Raw genomic sequence first — 24,077 nt, 5'->3', positions numbered from 1 at the left:
TCAATATTTTTGAGTCACCCTGTGTGATTAGCCACACAGCTTCTGTTTCCACCAATAAAGTTGATGTATTTCCATGTCTACTAGGGATTTTTCCAAAACCTTTTGGGGGCAGCATTTCCTTGTTCCTACAGTATGCTCCCACCAGCCTTCCCACCAAGCTGCCCATGGTACAGTGAATTTCCAGGAAACACCTTTGTGAGCAAAGTGCTATCTGATCTTCATGTCCTCAGAGGATGAGAGACTTCTTTTATTTACATGTTTGCAGCCTGAAATGTTTTTGCATTGCAAGAATAAATAGTGTCCGTCAGTTCTTTCCTCACAGCAAATCTTCTGAATGCCATCAAAACAATGGACATTACAGATGAAATGCAGAATGCGTGCCATTGTATGTAATATTTTCCAGTAAGAATTATATTTTGGCACTCAGTAGGACACAACCCTGCATTAACAATAAAAGTTTACTGGCATAGCTTTAGTGTTTCTGGCAGAGAATTGTTAGAGATTTCTTGTCGAGGCCAAGTGCCAGGCTGTTTAATTAGCCAGGAAGGCTCATACCACCATAACATGGAAGTTTCTCTACTGATATTCCAGATCATACCATACATGCTGGATTAGTTTGGGTAATGATGCCACTGCATTGGTGTCAAACCCTCTTGGATTTCTGTCACTTAGTTACAAACAGACATAAATTCCAGCAATTTGGATCACTTCTCATCCAATCAAGTACCCCTACAGAGTTATTCCCAATATTATGCATACATACATGTTGTGTCATGTTCACTAATACACAATATGCAACATAGTGCAGATAATTGGCAGAAATGTCTCAGAAGTTATCCGGTAAAACAGCTAATAACTTAAGCTGTGGAGGCATCACCCTATTGATAGGAGATATCCTGTTTTTACTGGTGATCAGAACGTTCTGATGTACAGCGCAACCCCACAAGCTCTTTCCGAGGTATCACAAAATACATGAACTTGTGAAACTCCTGGTGTTTGACTATGCTGTCCAATCTGAGTGATAAAGTCTGGAGATGACCGAGTTGTGAAGTCCAAATTTTCTGTCTGGAGGCAGAATTTCTTTCCATTGTATGCCTCTTAACCACATTTTCTGGAAAAGAATCTTTCCAATAATGGATAGTAGTGAATAGATGCCAAGAGACTAATAGAATCTTGCTTTCATGTGCAGTAACTGGTGTTTTGTAGCAGATTCATCATGTAGATTATTGGTAATTAGACAGTGATTGGAAAAGATTGAATCTGATTCTGCATCCCAGGTGACTGATTTCCATTTTGTCTTCCATATGCCCTTTAGTATATTATAATTCATAGGCCATTTTGCCTTTGGAAGTTTTATCTGTTGCAACAGACCAGTCAATTGATTGCATATGAATATTATTAGACTGTCATCCTTGAAATAGGCAACAAAGTCATCCATGACAGTACTTTTATCCAGAAGTTCTACTGTGACAGGATATGTGGCCAATTCACTCAATGTTGCAGAAAGGAGACACTGCTACAAGTTAGACCAAAGAGTAAACATGTAAACTTGTAAGTGATGATGTCATTCACAGTCTGTCAAATTGCATCCTCTTTCTTCTCGACACAAAATCAGGAGAATCTCATTAAGTCTCTACCGCTTTCATGGAAAGATAGTTGTAAAAATGCTTGAGTGTCATCTGAAATGATTACTGTCCATAATGTCCTGAATCAAAATAATGTTGATAGTGTTTCAGGAAATAGATTTTGCCCTCTGTCTTAAAGCGTCATTAAGTGACTGCGCATCACTTTCCCTTGATGAAGCATCAAAAATAATTCTCCATTTTGTAGCTCCCATTCTTTCTTTTTGCACTGCATATTGAACAAGGTAGAAAACATCATTAGTAGTGTCCTGCACATTGATCATTCTGTCTTGTTAATCCTGAATGTAATACAACATTTAAGAATGATAAATCTCACAAAACTGAAACTTGTTAGAAAATTTTCTTTGTAATGATGTACAATGTTTTTCCATGTTGCAATTATTCAAACAAGGAATCACATCTTTCATTCTTAGTAATGAAACTACTCTACCCTTTGTGTGTCCCCATTGGGAAGATACCATAGAATTCTTGCAAAATGTCGGCATGATTCAGTGACATTGATCACTCATGTTGATCTTTCCTTCTCCTAATTTATAAGTCCCAGAAGCGACACATATCCTTATCTAATGGCACAAACTCTGCATTGATATAACAACTAAAATAATCAATTATTGACAATATAATGTAACTGGACAGAAAAAAAATCTACTCACTATGCAGCAGCAGGAAAACACACAAATGAAAAAAGGTTTTACTTATGCCAGCTTTTGGAGCCAGCAGCTTCTTCTTCTGGCAGAAAGGTTGAAGGGGAAGGAGGAGGGGTGAAGTGAAAGGATCTCGAGAGGTTTAGGAAAAGAGAGTTCAGAAAAGTCACCCAGAATCCTGGGACAGAGGAGACTTACCAGACAGGATGAGAAAGAAAGACTGACTGTTGGGGACTATAAACGAGTGCAGTCCCCAACAATCTGTCTTTCTTTCTCATCCTGTCCAGTAAATCTCCCCTGACCTGGGGTTCTGGGTGGCTTTTCAGAACTCTACCCCTTTTCCTAAACCTTTCAAGTTCCTTTTCCTTCACCCCTCTTCCTTCCCCTTCAACCCTTTTACCAGAAGAAGGAGTTACTGACTCCAAAAGCTTGCGTAGGTAAAACCTTTTTTTCATATGTGTGTTGTACTGCCGCTGCTTGCTGAGCAGATTTTTTTATCTGTCCAATTACATTCACTTCATTGAAGTATACATGGTTCTCAGTAACACACTTGACAATGGTACCAGACCTCTGGCCACTCAAAATCCATCCAAATCTTAGGAAGGAGAATGCAGAATCAGGAAGATGTATTGATGTGATGTCCTGTACTATTTTCCAGTATTGGTCTTCACCTATAAGACTCTGAAAAGATTACTGACAATTGTCATCCTTGGCATCAGCACATTGTAGCTTCCAGATGATAATATCTTGTAGGACAGCTGGAAGTGATGAGTACATGTTCCTTCTATCAAAGGCACAGAAAGACAGTTGGTTATTTGTCCAAAGTCCTGTCAGTTTGAAGTGATCAAATCAGTAATTTGTGGACCTTGGGATATAGTGACTCAAATCCTTCAACAGTTAATGGTTGGTGGGAGAAGACTTGTGATAGCACACTGTTAACTATTTATGTGGTGATGAAGATGCATTGGATTCCATAGTTGGGTAAACAGTGTACACATTTCAGACATGAAGAGAGGCAGTTGAACATCAATCTTCCCCACTAAGACTCATTATTCTTCATTTTGCAGATAGATACATTTTGGAACACCTTGCATCTAGAACAGGCTTTTTTTTCTGCAGTCCTTGATATGGTGCCCTCCTTTTGGACACAGAAAACATTGATGTAGGCTTTTAACTTGTCAATTCTGTATTCAATTGAACAATCTTGTGCCCCATTGAGACAAGTGTCACAGAACATGTAGTATTATGACTGACCATTTATCTCTTTGTGCTAGGCTTCTCTCTTTTTGCATTCACTTGTAGTTTGGGAACTGTGGATATGTGTCTGAAGTGTTACTACCTCGAATTTTGTGGGTGATCATTCAAAGACTCCATTAGCTTTGTGATACAGCTTTCAATGATCTTTTCTCTCCTGGCACAAATAATACTATACTTTCAGGAAATGTGTGCAAAATTTTGGCTGCGATCATTTGACAGGTTGGGAAGAATGAGGAAGTGGTTTTGCACTCATACATTGGGATGTAGTGTAGGCCCTATAGCATAGATGGCTAACAGTTCCTGTTGTTCCATTGTCAGAGATGATTCAATCAGATCTGTGGAAAGCTGTGTTGAATGTTGCCACGTGGAACCAGCTTGCACAAATGGGAGGACGGTGATGGTTACTTTTAATAGCATTTTTGGACTTTAGTGGTTGCATGTAGTTTGTTACACTGTGCAGTCCATGGCAAACATACTCAAAACTGGTGAAAGGCTCTAATAACCTCTGATGATCCACAATATCCATTGTCTTGGTGGGCAGCAGTCCTGTGTGTTCACCAGGTTTGTGGTAAACATACTGTAGTCATGGGTCACCAATGTGAGAATACCGAAGTGGTGAGTATGTGCAATAATCTTTCAAATTGCCACAAATTATGCACTTTATTGACATGATTACACACTCAGTAATAAAGAGAAAACTTGAGAGACAACACTTGTTCATTGTTTCTAATGTTGATTGGTGGTTGATATCAATTTCGGCAATCGATGCCATCGCAGAGCCACAGAGTAGTTCTCTCATGACTTCTCGGCTGTAACAAGCAGCTAATAGCGCCAAACCCCAGGGAGAGTTGACTTCATAGAACTTCAACCTCTCTCTCCTTTTCTCTTCGTGTATGACTATTCTTAATAATCATTCCTTATATGTGTTTATTATTGTGGGACAGAAAATGCATTGTAATAAATAGGTAAATAACCTTTAAAGCAACATCAACTCTATGCAAAACATGCTAAAGGCAAATGAGCCCAAATTTAAACTGTGTGGAGCTTCAAGGTAACATAGCACAGTGCTTATAAACCACAAATATTTGAGCTCAGTAAACAAAATTAATCTTTCGATACAATTTTTTTCTATTGAGAATGGTGAGTAGCAATTTACCCTTTTCATAATATTCTCATTTTTTCTTTTGAAGTATTAAATGCCACATCAGTCTGAAAATATGTGATACATGGTTTTGTGGAAGAATTTGATAAATAAAGTACTTTACAGCTATTACAGTTTGATGTTAACAAGAATGTTTTGTATGGTAAAATTCGAAAACATGAAATCCAAGAAAGACAAGTCACCCTGAAATTTCATCACAGAAATAGAGAAAATAATTCTAAAAAGAAATTATTTTCAAACATAAAGTAATTTGCCATCATTTAAGTCACTCAAATAATAATAAATATCAGTAAATACATGCCAGAAGTTCAGTTCATTATTTGCATTCCACAGTGTCATGCGAGTTCATATTTTTATTGCACACAGTACTTGTTCTCAGTTGGCATTTTTATATTTGCAAGCAGTTCTACTTCTTTCATTCTTGGGGAAAAGCACGCGAGTTAGCACTCCTTTGTAGCAACTCTTGCAGTCCATTTTCAAGCGTATCATAGTGAGATTGTTAGATGCTGTTTGGTGGAAAATGTGTGGTCCATTCAAATGTGACCTTCTGGCTGCAATATAATATCATTTTTCAAGATAATGTGGAATAATAAACCAATTGTTAATGTGATTAGCAGTCAAATAAAAGGATGATTCATATCAACATATGGTGTTCTAATCTGCAAAAACAGCCCAGCATATTTACTGGGTTACGAGCAACTCTGTGATTGAAATTCAATTGTTATTTCAACAAAGGATGTTAATGTATTGATGGGATAAGGTTGTGTTCTTGCCAAAACCCAGGAACCTCTGACATGATGGAGTGGGAATGTAGCTTAAGGCAAAAAAGGCATCTGCTTCCTTCACATCCTCCAACTGAGGTATACACGGAGACAGCATGTAACCGTGTAGCGTGCAGTCATATAGGCACAGCATTTAAATAGTATGCTTCATTGTTCTAGCACATGCATTTTGAATAAAGTTTGTACGTATTTTAAAGTTCATACATGGGCAGAGTACACTCTTCTGTTGCTACTTTGAAATATCAGTAATAGAAACAGACAGTTTATGGATATAAAACTTTGAAACACAAGTAGTGCCATCTGTGGTTTCTTGCACTTGTGTTTGTTGTTGTTGTTGTGGTCTTCAGTCCTGAGACTGGTTTGATGCAGCTCTCCATGCTACTCTATCCTGTGCAAGCTTCTTCATCTCCCAGTACCTACTGCAACCTACATCCTTCTGAATCTGCTTAACGTATTCATCTCTTGGTCTCCCTCTACGATTTTTACCCTCCACGCTGCCCTCCAATGCTAAATTTGTGATCCCTTGATGCCTCAAAACATGTCCTACCAACCGATCCCTTCTAGTCAAGTTGTGCCACAAACTTCTCTTCTCCCCAATCCTATTCAATACCTCCTCATTAGTTACGTGATCTACCCACCTTATCTTCAGCATTCTTCTGTAGCACCACATTTCAAAAGCTTCTATTCTCTTCTTGTCCAAACTGGTTATCATCCATGTTTCACTTCCATACATGGCTACACTCCATACAAATACTTTCAGAAACGACTTCCTGACACTTAAATCTATACTCGATGTTAACAAATTTCTCTTCTTCAGAAACGATTTCCTTGCCATTGCCAGTCTACATTTTATATCCTCTCTACTTCGACTATCATCAGTTATTTTACTCCCTAAATAGCAAAACTCCTTTACTACTTTAAGTGTCTCATTTCCTAATCTAATCCCCTCAGCATCACCCGATTTAATTTGACTACATTCCATTATCCTCGTTTTGCTTTTGTTGATGTTCATCTTATATCCTCCTTTCAAGACACTGTCCATTCTGTTCAACTGCTCTTCCAAGTCCTTTGCTGTCTCTGACAGAATTACAATGTCATCGGCGAACCTCAAAGTTTTTACTTCTTCTCCATGAATTTTAATACCTACTCTGAACTTTTCTTTTGTTTCCTTTACTGCTTGCTCAATATACAGATTGAATAACATTGCGGAGAGGCTACAACCCTGTCTCACACCTTTCCCAACCACTGCTTCCCTCGACAATTATAACTGCCATCTGGTTTCTGTACAAATTGTAAATAGCCTTTCACTCCCTGTATTTTACCCCTGCCACCTTCAGAATGTGAAAGAGAATATTCCAGTTAGCGTTGTCAAAAGCTTTCTCTAAGTCTACAAATGCTAGAAACGTAGGTTTGCCTTTTCTTAATCTTTCTTCTAAGATAAGTCGTAAGGTTAGTATTGCCTCACGTGTTCCAACATTTCTACGGAATCCAAACTGATCTTCCCCGAGGTCCGCTTCTACCAGTTTTTCCATTCGTCTGTAAAGAATTCGCATTAGTATTTTGCAGCTGTGACTATTAAACTGATAGTTCAGTAATTTTCACATCTGTCAACACCTGCTTTCTTTGGGATTGGAATCATTATATTCTTCTTGAAGTCTGTGGGTATTTCGCCTGTCTCATACATCTTGCTCACCAGATGGTAGAGTTTTGTCATGACTGGCTCTCCCAAGGCCATCAGTAGTTCTAATGGAATGTTGTCTACTCCCGGGGCCTTGTTTTGACTCAGGTCTTTCAGTGCACTGTCAAACTCTTCACGCAGTATCTTATCTCCCATTTCATCTTCATCTACATCCTCTTCCATTTCCATAATATTGTCCTCAAGTACATCGCCCTCTATATACTCCTTCCACCTTTCTGCCTTCCCTTCTTTGCTTAGAACTGGGTTGGAATCTGAGCTCTTGATATTCATACAAGCGGTTCTCTTCTCTCCAAAGGTCTCTTTAATTTTCCTGTAGGCAGTATCTATCTCACCCCTAGTGAGACAAGCCTCTACATCCTTACATTTGTCCTCTAGCCATCCCTGCTTAGCCATTTTGCACTTCCTGTCGATCTCATTTTTGAGACGTTTCTATTCCTTTTTGCCTGCTTCATTTATAGCATTTTTATATTTTCTCCTTTCATCAATTAAATTCAATATTTCTTCTGTTACCCAAGGATTTCTATTAGCCCTTGTCTTTTTACCTACTTGATCCTCTGCTGCCTTCACTACTTCATCCCTCAGAGCTACCCATTCTTCTTCTACTGTATTTCTTTCCCCCATTCCTGTCAATTTCTTCGCTTATGCTCTCCCTGAAACTCTGTACAACCTCTGGTTTAGTCAGTTTATCCAGGTCCCATCTCCTTAAATTCCTGCCTTTTTGCAGTTTCTTCAGTTTCAATCTGCAGTTCATAACTAATAGATTGTGGTCAGAATCCACATCTGCCCCTGGAAATGTCTTACAATTTAAAACCTGGTTCCTAAATCTCTGTCTTACCATTATGTAATCTCTCTGATACCTTTTAGTATCTCCAGGATTCTTTCAGGTATACAACCTTCTTTCATGATTCTTGAACCAAGTGTTAGGTATGATTAAGTTATGCTCTGTGCAAAATTCTACAAGGCGGCTTCCTCTTTCACGTCTTCCCCCCAATCCATATTCACCTACTATGTTTCCTTCTCTCCCTTTGCCTACTATTGAATTCCAGTCACCCATGACTATTAAATTTTCTTCTCACTTCACTATCTGACTAATTTCTTTTATCTCGTCATACATTTCATCAATTTCTTCATCATCTGCAGAGCTAGTTGGCATATAAACTTGTACTACTGTAGTAGGCATGGGCTTTGTGTCTATCTTGGCCACAATAATGCGTTCACTATGCTGTTTGTAGTAGCTAACCCGCATTCCTATTTTTTTATTCATTATTAAACCTACTCCTGCATTACCCCTATTTGATTTTGTATTTATAACCCTGTATTCACCTGACCAAAAGTCTTGTTCCTCCTGCCACCGAACTTCACTAATTCCCACTATATCTAACTTTAACCTATCCATTTCCCTTTTTAAATTTTCTAACCTACCTGCCCGATTAAGGGATCTGACATTCCACGCTCCGATCCGTAGAATGCCAGTTTTCTTTCTCCTGATAACGACGTCCTCTTGAGTAGTCCCCGCCCGGAGATCCGAATGGGGGACTATTTTACCTCCGGAATATTTTACCAAAGAGGACGCCATCATCATTTAATCACACAGTAAAGCTGCATGTCCTTGGGAGAAATTATGGCTGTAGTTTCCCCTTGCTTTCAGCCGTTCGCAGTACCAGCACAGCAAGGCCGTTTTGGTTAATGTTACAAGGCCAGATCAGTTAGTCATCCAGACTATTGCCCCTGCAACTACTGAAAAGGCTGCTGCCCCTCTTCAGGAACCACATGTTTGTCTGGCCTCTCAACAGATACCCCTCCGTTGTGGTTGCACCTACGGTACGGCCATCTGTATCGCTGAGGCACGCAAGCCTTCCCACCAACGGCAAGGTCCATGTTCATGGGGGGCACTTGTGTTTATACTGTGAAATATCAACAATAGAAACAGACGGTTTAAGGATATAGATATAAGAAACATAGGCAGTGCTATCTGCAGTTTGTTTATACTACTACAATCTTTGACTATTCCCATGAACAGTAATGTGAGATAGTACTATCTATTGACAGTTCTTATTACTACATTCTTTGATTATTCATATGCAGTAACAGTTAAATGCTCCACAGCTGAGACAAATAAAGAAATACAGTGGCAAAATTTGAAAAGGAAACTAAAGACTGAGATAATGCTAGTAACATGGTTCAGTACAGTAACTGATGAAGGAAACTTCAAGCAAAAATACCAACTATGAATGCTATCAGACAAGACTGACAGAAGTGGTCGACAATGCAATGTAGAATCTGCTTTCTGACATGGGCTATGACACTGATGTTATGAAGTGCTAAGAACATGTTGATATCAGCAGGAAAACAATTCTGAAGGCAACAAGAAAGATTTCAGTTAGTTTGTCCTCACTGGTCACAAACTTGACACTTATGCCAGTTTCAGTTGCAACAGCAGCTCCTGTACCTGTGACAACTTCCAGCCATCAGATTAGAGCTAGTCTCAGGAGAAACAGAGAATTAGTTTAGTTTTTGGGAGGAGTTTCAGTCTTCTAGAGACAGAAATCATTCAATTTCTACTATGGACAAATACGTCTTCTCTTGCAAGTACTTGTAGGATGAGCCAAAGAGCCTAGTTGTAGGTGTTCCAATCACTGCTGATTTGTATGAGGAAATGAAACCCATTTTGGTTTCTCTCTATGGAGACACAAACATATAATTTAGACTTATCTTAAATATCTTAAACGTATGACACTGATGCCACATGCGCCCAACAGACATTTTGAATGCTACATATATAAAATGTAACAAATGCATACTGTGTACTTCTGTATCAGTTTTTGAGGTGATGAATCTATTCTTACCCATCAGTAGAGCTTGGTAAGCCAAGCCACACCATAAAATCTCTGTTTTTTATACTGCGTCATAGCCATTCAAAGGTGTCACATCTGACCATATCCTTGGATTGAATACATTAGTGCCATATGGACATTTTCCCTGCAGTGTTTCTGGCTGTATAGTGTGTGCTATCATAACTGCCTTAGTTTCTATCAGATCAGCCACAAACTAGGTTTGCTATCATTGAATCAGTCATCACTACTTACAACATTTTTGATGAGACAGCAAAATATTCCACATTACTGTGTCAGATAGGTGAGCATGCTGCTACCATCAGTGATGTTATCCTATCACCACCTCCTTTTAATAAGTTTGAGGCAGCCAGGGCAGCATTGTGCAAATCAGTCAAGTGGCAAATTTAACAGGCTATTTTCTCAGAACAATTAAACAGACAGGCACCCTAAGAACTTTACACCCTAAGAACTTTAGTGAACCTTGTATTAAAGCCTGGCAATACACTGTGAGCCACGTGGATAAGCAAATTGTCTCACAAGATCCCAGCTTCTTTAATATGTAATAAAGAGCTCGCACACTAAGTTAAGTTACGGTTAGCAGATCATGTTTTCGCATTGCAAGACTGATGCCCTCACTACCCAGCAGCCACCAGCAGTATGTGTTTTTGGCAGCCATGTTGTGCTGTACTCGGCAGCCTCGTTGTGCATTGATGTGCAGGTGGCTACTGAGCAGAGGTAACTGTGCCCAACACTTCACAACATGACACACCTGGAATGATGACAGCCATCTTGCCCTTCCCTTTAGCAGGCAACAACTGAACAGGTCCTAGTGCATATGAAGAAGTCCAACACTGCCACCATTGGCAACACCTTCTGGTGATTGAGATGCACTCCACTCAGCTGACAACAGAAAACTACCTAGCACCACTCACCTCCCAGGGTATGTACAGCAGCCAACAGATTGTGCATTGGTGCTGGTTTCATGCACACTACGGCACTACCATGTGTAAGTGTTCACCTCCTTGCAAGCACCCAAATGCCACCCATGATCTTCACTAGGCATCAGAGGTCACGACATTGCCAAAATAAGCCAAAAATTCAACCAGGTGAATAAAGCCAATTTGTTTCCACTATCCGCCATGGTGATTGTATTACTAACCATCATTTTGGTCAACTTGAGTTCCAAGAGCAGCAAGATCCCGAGCACAGCTACTCTTCCTTATGCTGCAGATATCTCACCTTGTGTCCCAAAGATGATGAATGGGTCAATTATTGACATGTATGGATCTACTTACACAATAATGACTTTGGCAACAGCTAGAATTTCACCAGGATGTTTATGCAAGTAGATGTGTATGAAGTCCCATCAGGAGCAGGTTTTCTCCATAACTTTCATTTGTGTCCAGACTTACAAGAAGGAGCATTCTTCTGAAGATCACTGGGCATTAGCATTTAGGGTACAACTGGGACCTTCAATGCAGGCTGTTCCAAAATGTGCAGATGCACTGAAAACCCCAGTGTGCAAGCTTCACCAATTACACCTTTCACTTGAAGATCAACTAGCAGCAACCAATAAATTGTACAGAAACATGAGAAAGGAATGTCTCATGTTGCAAGAAGAAACTTCCTTAGTACAGTACAAACTGTGTTGGTGACACAAGCAGCTGGTGGAAGCTGAATGTGAGCTTTCTTCTTTGAAACCATCTGCCACCATTTTTGAGAGCCACCATTACAGGACTTCAGCCTCAAAGACATCTGGCATAACATGGAGGACCTACAAATTAAAGTACAGAACTGCACCAATAATCTTGGGAATGACAAAGAGTAAAGATATTTTAACAGTTTCGGCGACAAGAGGAGCGGTGCAAAACTGGATTTTCAACTTCACACTTCTCTTACTACAGTTGACTTACTTGAAGTGTTTAGTCGATCCTCTTCTCTGGATATGTGGCTGCATCGATCTTCACAACTTTTTCTCCAAAGAAATAATGCTTGCAAGAAACAGCCCCATCAGTCTTACCGGGCGTGGGCCGCTACCCTGCACGGTCTTAGTTGCAAGTGTCATTTTGTCACGGAGCAGTCGCGAGAGTCGTATGCCCACGTTATAGTGCGAGACATCATTGTTTGTTTGGCTCCTGATAGGGAGGTCCGGCAACAGGCTCTGCAGTTGGAAGACCCTCCCCTTGAGGAAGTCCTGTCCATTGCTCACTCGTATGGAGTCTCTCACGCCGCAGGTCAACAGTTGGAAGCGTGGTGCGACGTCATGGAGGTTCAGGGCGGCGCGACGGGGCCACTGCATCCGGGGTGGATGACGTGCGAGCAGTACAATCCAGCCGTTATGGTCGCTCCCGCATGGCGCGTAAACAGAGTTCCGGCCACCGGCCCCTATTACTGTCCTGTGCATCATGCTATATACATTATGATCGGTCAGAGTGCCCCCAGTGTTGGGCCGTTTGTCGCAAATGTAATAAAAAAGGACACATTGGTCAAAGTTGGCCGCTCAGCCTCAAAAGAATTGAAGGAAGCAGGTACAGAGGACATGGATGTTGACATTCAGGAAGTTTCATCGGGCCAGGCTCCCGACGCATCGGCACACAAACTCTTTATCGAGGTGTTGGTTCGGTCGCGCAGACTACAACTGCAAGTAGATACGGGCGCGGCAGTTTCCTTGTTGAATGCACAAACTTCCTCCGACCTTGGGTCGCCCCCATCGGCGCCAGTTTACCGGCGTCTCCGCGGTTAAGGTGAACGGTTCATTCCCCTACTGGGTCAATTCACTACCGGCGTTACATAAAAATCAGTCACTCGGCCTCTTATTTTTATTGCTGGCAGTGATGCGAGCTCCACTAACCTTTTTGGATTGGATGCCTTTCAAGCTTTCAGTTTTTCTTTCGCAGACACCATACAGTTGGTCTCCGAAGGCGTTCCCTATCAATCATTGGAATCTTTGACCTCTGACTTTAAGGATATCTTTGAGGAGGGTCTGGAGCATGTTTCAGACTTTGAAGCTCACTTAACATTGAAGGCGTCGGCTTGCCCGCGTTTTCTACATGCGAGGCAGATCCCCTTGGCTCTCCACCCTCAGGTTAGAACAGAGCTAGACCAGCTGACAGTCCTCGGGGTCGTTCTTCCAATTTCTTCTAGCGAGTGGGCTTTGCCCCTCATTATTGTCAGGAAACCCTCAGGAAAATTACATCTTCGTGGCGATTTCAAGGCTACCCATTAATTCCCAATTGGTGGTGGACACCTATCCCTTGCCTCATTCTGATGAATTGTTCTCCGACGTGGTGGGAGGCCAATATTTTTCGAAAATCGATCTTTCGGAGGATTATCATCAAATATCACTTGATGAGGACTCCAAACGGCTGGCGGTCATCAACACCCCGTTTTGCCTTTACCAATACCAGCAGTTGGCCTTCGGAATATCCAGTGCCCCGGCGATATTTCAGCGTTATCTTGAGCATGTCACATCGACAATCCCTCACTGAATTAATTACCTGGACGACATAATTGTCACAGGCCGCAGCATGAAGGAACACTTGCACAACCTTCGAACCCTCTTTCTCAAATTCAGGTCCGTGGGCCTGCGTTGCAACCTGCGTAAGTCGAACTTCTTCCAACCGTCCATTGAATATGTGGGCTACACCATCTCTCGGCACAGCGTCCAGCCACTAGAAAGTTTGGTCCAAGGTATCGTCGACCTTCTGCAGCCCACTTCGCTGAAGGAGTTACAAGCTTTTTTTTTAGGCAAGATTGCCTATTACCACTGGTTCATTCCCAGGGCTTCCACCATAGCCCGCCCTCTGTACTGCCTTCTCCACAAGGGTGTTCCTTTTGATTGGTCACCGGCCAGAGTGGCTGTGCGGTTCTAGGCGCTACAGTCTGGAACCGAGCGACTGCTATGGTTGCAGGTTCGAATCCTGCCTCAGGCGTGGATGTGTGTGATGTCCTTAGGTTAATTAGGTTTAATTAGTTCTAAGTTCTAGGCGACTGATGACCTCAGAAGTTAAATCGCAAGTGCTCAGAGCCACTTGAACCATTTTTTTTTTTTTTTGATTGGTCGCCTGCATGCGAGCGAGCGTTCACCTCGTTGAAGGGCCTCCTCATGTCAGCGCCTTGTTTGGCTACTTTTGACTCCAATAAGCCATTGGTCCTGGCTACAGATGCTTCACAGTATGGGGTGGGGATGGTCCTGGATCATCGCAACACGGATTGCTCTGAGCAGTCACTGGCATTTGCGTCTAAAACTCTTAGTCCCACGCAGGCCCATTACTCCCATGAGGAAAAAGAGGTTTTGGCGATTGTCTACGCTGTTACCAAGTTTCACCCTTTCTTGTATGGCATGAAGTTTCAGTTAATCACTGACCATAAGCCATTAATATCGTTATTTGGCCCTGCCTCAGATTCCGGATAGACTGCAACACTGGGCCTTGTTCCTCTCTAAGTACCATTATGACATTCATTTTCACCCTACCAGACAGCATGCCAATGCCGATGCTCTTTCCTGTCTTCCGGTGGGCTCGGATCCTAAGTTCAATCGGGAGGAGATTATGTGTTTTCATTTGGATGTGGCGTCCCGCCAAGCGGTTGATGGCTTCCCGATCACAAGTTCTAGAGTCGCCAGGGAAACGGCAGCTGACCCAGTTCTCTGGCAAGTAGTTTGCCTCGTTCAGCAGGGGTGGTCATCCTGACCTCCAGGTCGGGCCTCGGACCCTCTTTGTAATTATTTTGTTCTACGAGACCGCCTCTCAGTCTTGGAAGGAGTTCTCCTTCTGGCTACCGATGATACAGCTCCTCGCGTGGTTGTTCCTGCAAGTTTGCAAAGGGAGGTCCTCACGTTATTACATGAGGGACACTAAAACCTAGGCTCGCAGACATGCATACTGGCCCGGTGATGACAGAGAAATTGAGCACTTGGCGGCTGCCTGTTCCCAGTGGGCGAGCCAACAGGCATCTCCCAGGTCAGTGTTCTCTTCATGGCCACCTGCAACCCAGGCATGGGAACGTGTTCACATAGATTTTGTGGGCCCGTTTATCAATGGCTTTTGGCTCATTGCCATTGATGCTTATTCCCAATTCCCATATGTGGATTGCTGTTCCTCAACCACTTCAGAAGTTGCAATCCAGGCACTCGCAAAAATCTTCTCTGTGGAAGGTCTGCCAGTCACCCTGGTATCGGACAATGGACGTCAGTTTATTTCGCAGACCTTCCAGGATTTTTGTAGCCGCTTCGGTATTCAGCACGTTTGCTCTCCCCCCTTTCATCCACAATCGAATGGGGAAACCGAGAGCATGGTGTGCACATTTAAGACGCAGATGAAAAAGTATGTGCACAAATTTCCTGCAGAAGAGGCGTTGACATTTTTCCTGATGGCATACCGGACCACACCGATGGGAGAACGCAGCCCCGCAGAGCTCCTCCACGGGCGCCAACCTAGGACTCTGCTGCACCTCCTCCGGCCTGGTCCTCGCCAGTCTTCGCAAAACGGGGTACCCGGTTTTCCACCGGGTATGTTGGTCTGGGCACGTGGGTTTGGTTGCAATCCACATTGGATACCGGCGGTGGTCCTGCACCGCAATGGCTGCCGGCTCTATACCTTGCAGACGGGGGACCGGGAGGTATGTTGTCACCAAAATCTAGCTACGTCCACGTTCGGGCACCCACCCTCCGACCCCTCAGGCACTGGCTTCCCCATTGCCGGCACCCGTGTTGTTTTCTCAGGGGATGCTACTGCCACTCCCACCTATGACTCCGCCACACAGCGATGGTTCTCAGCCTTGGCGACCCCCAGTAGCTCCAGCACCGGCATCGTCATCATTAGAGATGCCCCAGCGTGAGCCGGCCCCACTCGCAGGCCTGGTTTTTCAGGAGGCTGGTTCACCTGTGGTCGTGTCTTCCCCATCGTCCCCACCACTGGGCCTTGCCCCTCCCGAGGTGGAACGGGATCCAGAGTTCGAAAGCTTGTTGCCCATTCTGCCCCAGGCTCCGGTGGTGGGATGATGGGGGCCTCTTCGTGTTGGTCACTTCCAACCGTATTTGAAGGTTCCGGCTCAAGGATTGGCAGATCCCCCCGACTCCAGCATTCCAATGGACATGGAGGTCATTGCTACTGCATGACGCTCCACCTTCTGACGCAGTGTATCACAGTGGCTTCACCCCGCGAAGGAGGAGGAGTGCAGTAGCGACCAGAAAGATCGTGGGAGGCGCACATCGGCATGGCGCATCACGGACAGTAGTTGCCACTTGTAAAGTCCTGTCCACCAGAGGGCACGTGAGAATTCGGCTGCGCCCTCTGCCGCCAGAACAAAAACTCAGGCAGCACGGGCCGTACCCAGTCAGTTTTACATCGAGCATGCCTAGCAGACAATTCCCGGTCTAACTATGTGAAGTGCAATGGACAACTCATACTTTCAGTTCATAAGAAATAACTTTGTATCCTCATACTTTCAGTTAAGTTCAGGTATATTTTCATCTCCACAAGTTTCACATAAACATACAAATTCTTGCAAGTCAACTACGATGATACCCGTTAGATACTATTAAATATAATTACATTGTTGGCGGTTTCATAACGAGCAGAAATTCAAAAACAGGACTTGCTTCTCACAAAAAATGTTTCAATTGTTCATAACAATTACAGTCATTACACCATCAAAGAATAATGCGTGCTTGCTCCTTGTACATCACATACATCTTCTATGGCATGAGCGGCAAACACTTGTCAGCGTCGCTCGTCTGACGCAGCTCCTGTCCTCCCAGGACCAACGTCCATTCTGCACACACAGACATGTGTTGCGCAGTAAATAGGCTGTCTCTCACACTTATCTTTAAAATATCACATGTTCGAGATGGCAGAAGATCGAGTGGTTCCAGAATTTACATGTAAATTCTTGAAGTACTACATATTCCCCTCCCCAGATAGAACACACGGTATTTTATACATAACCATTATGTATATTAATATCATACTAGTAACAATCCACACTTCAAAAGTGATCATTTAGTACATAAATTTATATACACAATTTCTTTATCTTTCTTTCATAAATCCTAGTATTCTGTAGAGCAGGCTTCCAATTGTTGTCTTTCCACTAATTCTTTGCTCTACTTTGTTTTTAGAACATAAGCCTCTATTTATGATTTCATTCTGCATTACTCGTAATTATAAATGGTGAAAACTTTCTTTTCAGCTCAAATCATAAATTCCAGGTGTCACGGACTTTTAAATATTTCATCCTGTATTCTAATTTTTTGTACTATTTTTCCTCAGTACGGACTAGTATCATTATTCATAGTAGTTTGTAATCTGGAGGAACTCTGGGCAAATTAAAGTGTTCTTTCTGACACTCACAAAACATAATAATGCTAGTGGTCTATAGAATTCAAACTTACCAGAATAATCCATATAAAATGTATGACTTCTGTCACGATCTGTCCATTTCCCCTTTTTGAACAGTACCTATACCTTAGATATGGGTTGACCCCATGAGTGCACTCATTCTGTTTTGGTAGGTACGCCCCTCTTGATTCCTATTTTCCTATGGTACAAGTCAGTCCCCTTCTTGGTGCCCCTGTCCGCACAGTATAGGTCAGCCTTTCTTAGGTCTGCCTATCTACCTTTTATATTCAATAAATGCTGGGTGCGCCCCCCTCATCCTTTATGAGTAGGCCTCATGGTTCATTTTCCTAGTATACATCTTTATGTACACTATAATTAAATGTTTTCTGGTAAAGTTACAAATCTATTTTTCACCTCAGCTCCACTTCTTGATACTTCATTTAGTTCCCGGAGTCCTCCCTTACTTTTCAACTTATATGTACTTGGTATATACTATGTCTCTATACACCATTCAATATATAATATGTTTACTTAGGTTATAAGAGTCCCACTATCCTACAAATTATCAGAATATTTATTAGACTGACATTTCTTCATAATTGCCCCAATTGATTTCTCTCTGGCTTATGTTCTTTTTTCTTACTCATGCCTCCTTCTTATGTGTACTTGGAAATTGTCACAGTTCTTATACTTATATATATGTATATGATATTGAATCGTCATGGTTCTTATATGTATATATATTTTCCTCTATATATGTGCAATGCAGAAACTTCAGAATAAACAACAATGTATGTATGTGCAATGCAGAACCTTCACAATAAACAACAATGTGTGTATGTGCAGTGCAGAACCGTCACAATAAACAACAGTGTGTGCATCCTTTCCCAGGGTACACATTCCTTTCCCCCAACAACACTTGACAGTTCTTTTGATGTGTAAGATCAGTGTTTGTGTAATCGTATTTTTTGTGTGTATGCGTAAGTGTGTTTGTGTAGCCTGATTCTTCAGCCTACCTATATAAAATAAGTTGTATGTTATTGAAAACCATGGAAAATAAGGAGGACTTCAGTGACAGAAGTAAATGAATATGGAAAGAGGGAAAGATAGATAGGTACTGAAATGAGAAGTCAGAAAGGAAAAAGTAGAAATGGTTGCTAAGATCGAAGAAGAGAAAGAAGATAGCTCCAAAGACAGGAAACCCTTCCCACCCCCCTTCCTCAGGATCCCTACCTCGCTGGTACTTGAGTGAGAAGCTGGAGGAGGTATGGTGTTAAATCATCTCCTACAGAACGGACATTCTCAACTTCACCCTTGAGGTCCCCGAAGAAAATCTTAGCAACCCCTATGGAACGTCAAATGGTGAAGAATCAGTCACACTTGTTTGCGAGGGTCATTTGAAAGGTGTGGTGTGTGTTCCGTGTTAGCCAAGTTTGTACTTTCACTACCCAACCCTCCAAAAACTAATACAAACCCTCCCATATACATCACAAGGGTATGAAATATTCTATAACAAATATACAATTATACACTATGATCAAATAGTTGTTTAGTTAATCACTTTAAACTATATTTTATACATATATAAAATACTCTGTTCAGTTTCCAGAATGAGATTTTCACTCTGCAGTGGAGTGTGCGCTGATATGAATCTTCCTGGCAGATTAAAACTGTGTGCCCGACCGAGACTCGAACTCGGGACCTTTGCCTTTCGCGGGCAAGTGCTCTACCATCTGAGCATCCTGCACACATAGACATGTGTTGTGCAGTAAATAGGCTCTTTCTCATACTTATCTTTAAAATATCGTGTGTTCGAGGTGGCTGAAGGTCAAGTGGTTCCAGAATTTACACGTAAATTCTCGAAGCACTACAATATATTGATCAGTTACTGACCCAGGCTGTGCTGTATTTGGAATCAGTGGACACAAAAGCCAGCGTGAATACACCCTGCTCCCAAAGAAAAGCTGTGGAAATCTTCCAGTATTGCATTACTCAGCAGGAATCATTGCATATGACATTGCCTACCCACTTTAACCATCTTTCTTCTGTGCCTACTACACCCATGCAGGTTAGTGACAGTGCAACCAACGATAGTTATCCCTCACATGTGTGTTTAGTGCTTCCAAGTTCCTGACCAACAATAGCATTAAGGGAGTTACAATGCATAGGATTGAAACTACAGAGAGACCACCATCTCTTACAAGGCACGATGCCTTTCCACTGAAAACCTACAGATTGCGAAATTCCTGTAGATGAAGTGTTAACTAAGGACTGCTCCTCTACTTTCTTCTCCCTTTTTCCCTTCCCTCCCTCCACCTCAGCCTTCCGATGCTGCACCAGGTAGCCCAGATAGCCTTGCCTGCCACGTGTAGTCCCTGCACACTCCGCCAGGCAGCACTGTTTTCTCTCCCCCCACCACTGCCATGTTATCCCTCCTGCTTCCCCACTCTACTACAGATTGTTGCTTCCATTCAGTGCATTTCAGTTTCAGCCAGGGATAGCAATTGTGTGTGTGTATGGTATGTGCTAGCCTGTGTGAATGTGTGTGTTTTTCTTTTTGATGAAAGCTTTGGTCAAAATCTTAAAGTGTACAGTCTTTTCATTGTGCCTGTTTGCAACTCAGCATGTCATCTTTATGGTGAGTAGTAATCTATCCTTTCCATAATTGTTGATATTCCAACCTGGACTTTCCATTGTTTGATTTAAACATAAACTATATTTATTCACAAAAGAACCGATTTTTTGGGGTAAACTGACACAAAATAATACATGAATTTGTCAGAAGACACAAAAAATAATCTCTTGCCAAACAAGTTTCTTTGCTGATGAGCAATAACAGAATATCATAATAATGCATGTATATGTAAACCAGTTATTGAAACCAATCGGATGAGAAATGTTGAAATATTCATCATATTCAGTAAACGTGACACATATCATTTTGAATTTATAACTCAAAGTAAAGGAACCCTTGAACAGAACAAGGCTTCTGGAAAAGACTAAACTTTCAATACTGTAAAAGATGCCCTGTCTTATGTTCAGAAAGATAAAGACAGTCTTCATCACCCTCATTCGATTAGCAAGATATTGGGAGGTACTAAAGTATTAGTTTCTCGGCTTTTGGCATTACATCGACTTACTTATTCTGTTGATGTTCTACTTTTGTGAGTAACATTTGTATGCAGTTACATAACACTTTCTACTTTCTTTGGCCTATTTTTTCATTACTTTTATTATTATTTAACTATACTCTTCTCTTCATATATTAGAAAAAACTGTGGTGGTTCTGATACAATATCTTGCACAATAGAACCATATACCGCTCCAGCAAACAATATAACTTTTTTCTATTTTAGTATGGGTTTAAATATTTAAACAAACATGTCTACTGCCTTGTCTGTATGCGAATTGCCATCACTAGATAAATGTCTTATATAAAAATGCTGTTTATCTGGCTTCATAAGCTTTCCCAATAGAATAACTCGATATGCTCTTCAAGTTTGCAACCAGATCTTCAAGTCAAACTGACACAATATTTGTACAGTCCACTTCAAGATGATGACCATGTGGACTGTCAAAATAATGTGGCAGCTTTGCTTGAAGATCGAGCTCCAAATCCAAGAAGATCAACACATACTGTTTATACTTTAGGTAAAGACAACCATTACTAATCTTTATCAACTGAAACTGAGTTGTAAAACTTGAGTAATGGTTATTCCTGTGTGAAAGATAAATGGCACTGAACTAGCAACTGAGACAAAATGGTCAAAATATTCACAATACATGCCTTGCAATAATACTGTCATTTTTCCTTACAGAGTTTCATCTGCATGTAGAGGCTACAGATATGGATGGTGATGAAAGGGGGAACACAGCCAATGTTCCACTTATCATTCATGTCCTAGATGTAAATGACAATGCTCCAGTCTTTGAGAAAGATATATACGAATTTGTCTTGCGACAAGATCTAAGTGACTTCACTACAAGTGCACAAGTGAAAGTGAGTGATAGTTAAAAATAATAGAATCATATGGATTTATGATTAAAAAATTTGCTTCTTTTCTATTACCACACAATAAGTCTTTTGTGTTAAAGAGTGGAAAAAATGTGTGGGTTTATTGAAAAGTGATGCACCACAGTTTCTTGACATGGATTTAAATGGCTTGACACTGACACTGGCAGATAAATAGCTTCATATTGTCTTGATTTATGCAATTTGCTTGATAAGTGACAGAAACAGCAGTAAATAATCAATTATTCATGTACTGCTATCCTCTTAAGTGAGAGAAGAGACATAAGGATTTGTTCATTCGGTGGGCCAAAATACAAAATTTGGGTGTAATTGACAAAGAAATATGAAGTCAATCACAATGGCCTCAAAGTATGAAAAAGTCCTGAAGAGGTTTACACAAAGCTTACTGATGCCCTATGTAACAGAATACAAGTAACAGTTGTAGCTCCATCAAATGTCATAAACACAAAGAACCATTTGGACAACATGATGCAACAGCTATTGTTATTGTTGTTGTTGTTGTGGTCTTCAGTCCAAAGACTGGTTTGATACAGCTCTCCGTGCTACTCTATCCAGTGCAGACCTCTTCATCTCTGAATAACTACTGCAACCAACATCCTTCTGAATCTGCTAACTGTATTTGTCTCTTGGTCTCCTTCTACAATTTTTACCTCCCATACTTCACTTCACTACTAAACTGGTGATCCCTTGATGTCTCAGAATGTGTCCTATCAACTGATAGGACACAAATTTCTTGTCTCTCCAATTCTGTTCAGTACCTCCTCATTAGTTACATGATCTACCCATCTAATCTTCAGCATTCTTCTGCAGCACCACATTTCTAAAGCTACTATTCTCTTCTTGCCTAAACTGCTAATTGTTCATATTTCACTTCCATACATGGCTACATTCCAGACAAATACCTTAAGAAAAGACTTCCTAACACTTAATATATTTGATGTTTACAAATTTCCCTTCTTTAGAAATGCGTATTTTGCCATTACCAGCCTACATTTTATATCCTCTCTACTTTGGCCATCATCAGTTACAGTTACTCAAATGGCAAAACCTATTTACTACTTTAAGAGTCTTGTTTCCTAATCGAATTCTCTCAGAATCATCTGATTTAATTCAACTACATTCTATTATCCTTGTCTTTCTTTTGTTGATGTTCATCTTATATCTTCCTTTCAAGACACTGTCCATTCTGCTCAACAGCTCTTTCAAGTCTTTTGCTATCTCTGATAGAGTTACAATGTCACCGGAAATTCATTCAATCACACATTATGTTCTGCAGGTCTCATCAAGACGAAACCATCAGTGATGTGGAATGGGCCAAAACATACATCATTAGGCCTATAGAGTTGCAGCTAGTCGAAATACTTCTGCAATATATATTAATAATTACCATTATAGATATAGAGCTTGTGTTATTTGGCAAAGACATTCATTCCCTAGTAATACTCAAAAAACCATAGAACAGCTGATAATTTCAAAAAGCTTCTGGTTGTTTTTTTTCTTTTAATTATGTTATATGGAGATGTTCATCTGCTACAATAACTGCAGAAGTATTCTTATTACTCTAAGTATGATGGAGATTTATTAACAATGAGCAATGTTTCGTACAGTGATAGCCAGTTTTGGCAAACCCATAATCTAAATATTCAAACATATTACAGGAGATTTTAGGTAAGCTTTTAACTTAGTTTAGCTTCTCTAAAATTCTCCAGTTTCCTTCTTGTATCTGTGATAAATTTTAAAAACTTTTCCACCATATAATGACTGTCACTTCATTCTCTATGCAAAGGTATAGAGTTTCTACATGAAGTTCCCCAAGTTTAATTCATAGTTCTTTTTTGTGATCATGGTCAGAAAGAAATGTTTCTAGATCCTGTATGAGATATGACAAAATGTCCTGATTACCCAGTTTCTGAGCTGGCTTTGTAAAATTTCTGGCAGAAACGTCTGTTTATCATATTGACAGTGTCATGTAAATCAAAGTGCAGTGTTCTGACAAAATTCATGCATTTAGATTAGATTAGATTCATTGTTCATTCCGCAAAATTATAGTTATGAGAACTTTACGGATGTAGAACATGTCATTTGAATTTGATTAAAAAGTTGATCCTTATAAACAACTTTTGAAAAATATTTCAGGCTTTAGATGGTGATGCTGAAGCACCTAACAATGTGGTCCATTACTCCATTGACTACAATACACGGGATGCAACGAAATTTCGTATAGATAAAATAACAGGTTTGTAACAAGCATTAGTATTTTTATTTTCTTAAAAATATATATATTGCAGAGTTTTTTAGAAGAATAAACAACAACAATGAAAAACTTTTTAAGAAATATTTGTGTTGTATCCTGATACTGATGCATGTGAGTGTTAGTGCACAGAGTATAGTGTCAGTGTAGTGTGTGCTTAATTTGTACAAAGCCTTATTCCTTTCATGGATTCCACCTAATGTGTATCAATTACTGTGTCATTTTGTGGCTTTACAAGAACTGTCAGCTCTTACTTTTGATCACATGTGCAGTTTATTACTCAACTATCACAAATGAACGCATGTCATAGTGGCATAAGTTGTATTCTACTGAAACCACCACAAGTGTCAGTTTGTTACTAATGCTCATAATGACTCTTATGCAGACTCTTGGTGCATGACACAGTCATCTGTTTAGCTCTAGGCAAGAAAG

The 24,077-nt window shown here is 40.9% G+C and overlaps 1 protein-coding gene across 1 annotated transcript in view; it reads left to right on the top strand.

The window, feature by feature from the left end:
- Positions 1–24,077, top strand: part of LOC124777398 (cadherin-86C-like) — a 286,282-nt gene that overhangs the window by 188,187 nt on the left and 74,018 nt on the right. Inside the window, exons 13-14 of the mRNA XM_047252795.1 lie at positions 21,180–21,361; positions 23,531–23,630. Coding sequence (XP_047108751.1) covers positions 21,180–21,361; positions 23,531–23,630 — 282 coding nt within the window. The remainder of the gene's footprint in view (positions 1–21,179; positions 21,362–23,530; positions 23,631–24,077) is intronic.

This window comes from Schistocerca piceifrons, chromosome 1, assembly GCF_021461385.2.
Source record: "Schistocerca piceifrons isolate TAMUIC-IGC-003096 chromosome 1, iqSchPice1.1, whole genome shotgun sequence".
Classification (NCBI taxonomy): Eukaryota; Metazoa; Arthropoda; class Insecta; order Orthoptera; family Acrididae; genus Schistocerca; species Schistocerca piceifrons.
Note: the sequence above shows the minus strand (reverse complement) of the source record. Positions and strands in the feature narration are given on the sequence as shown.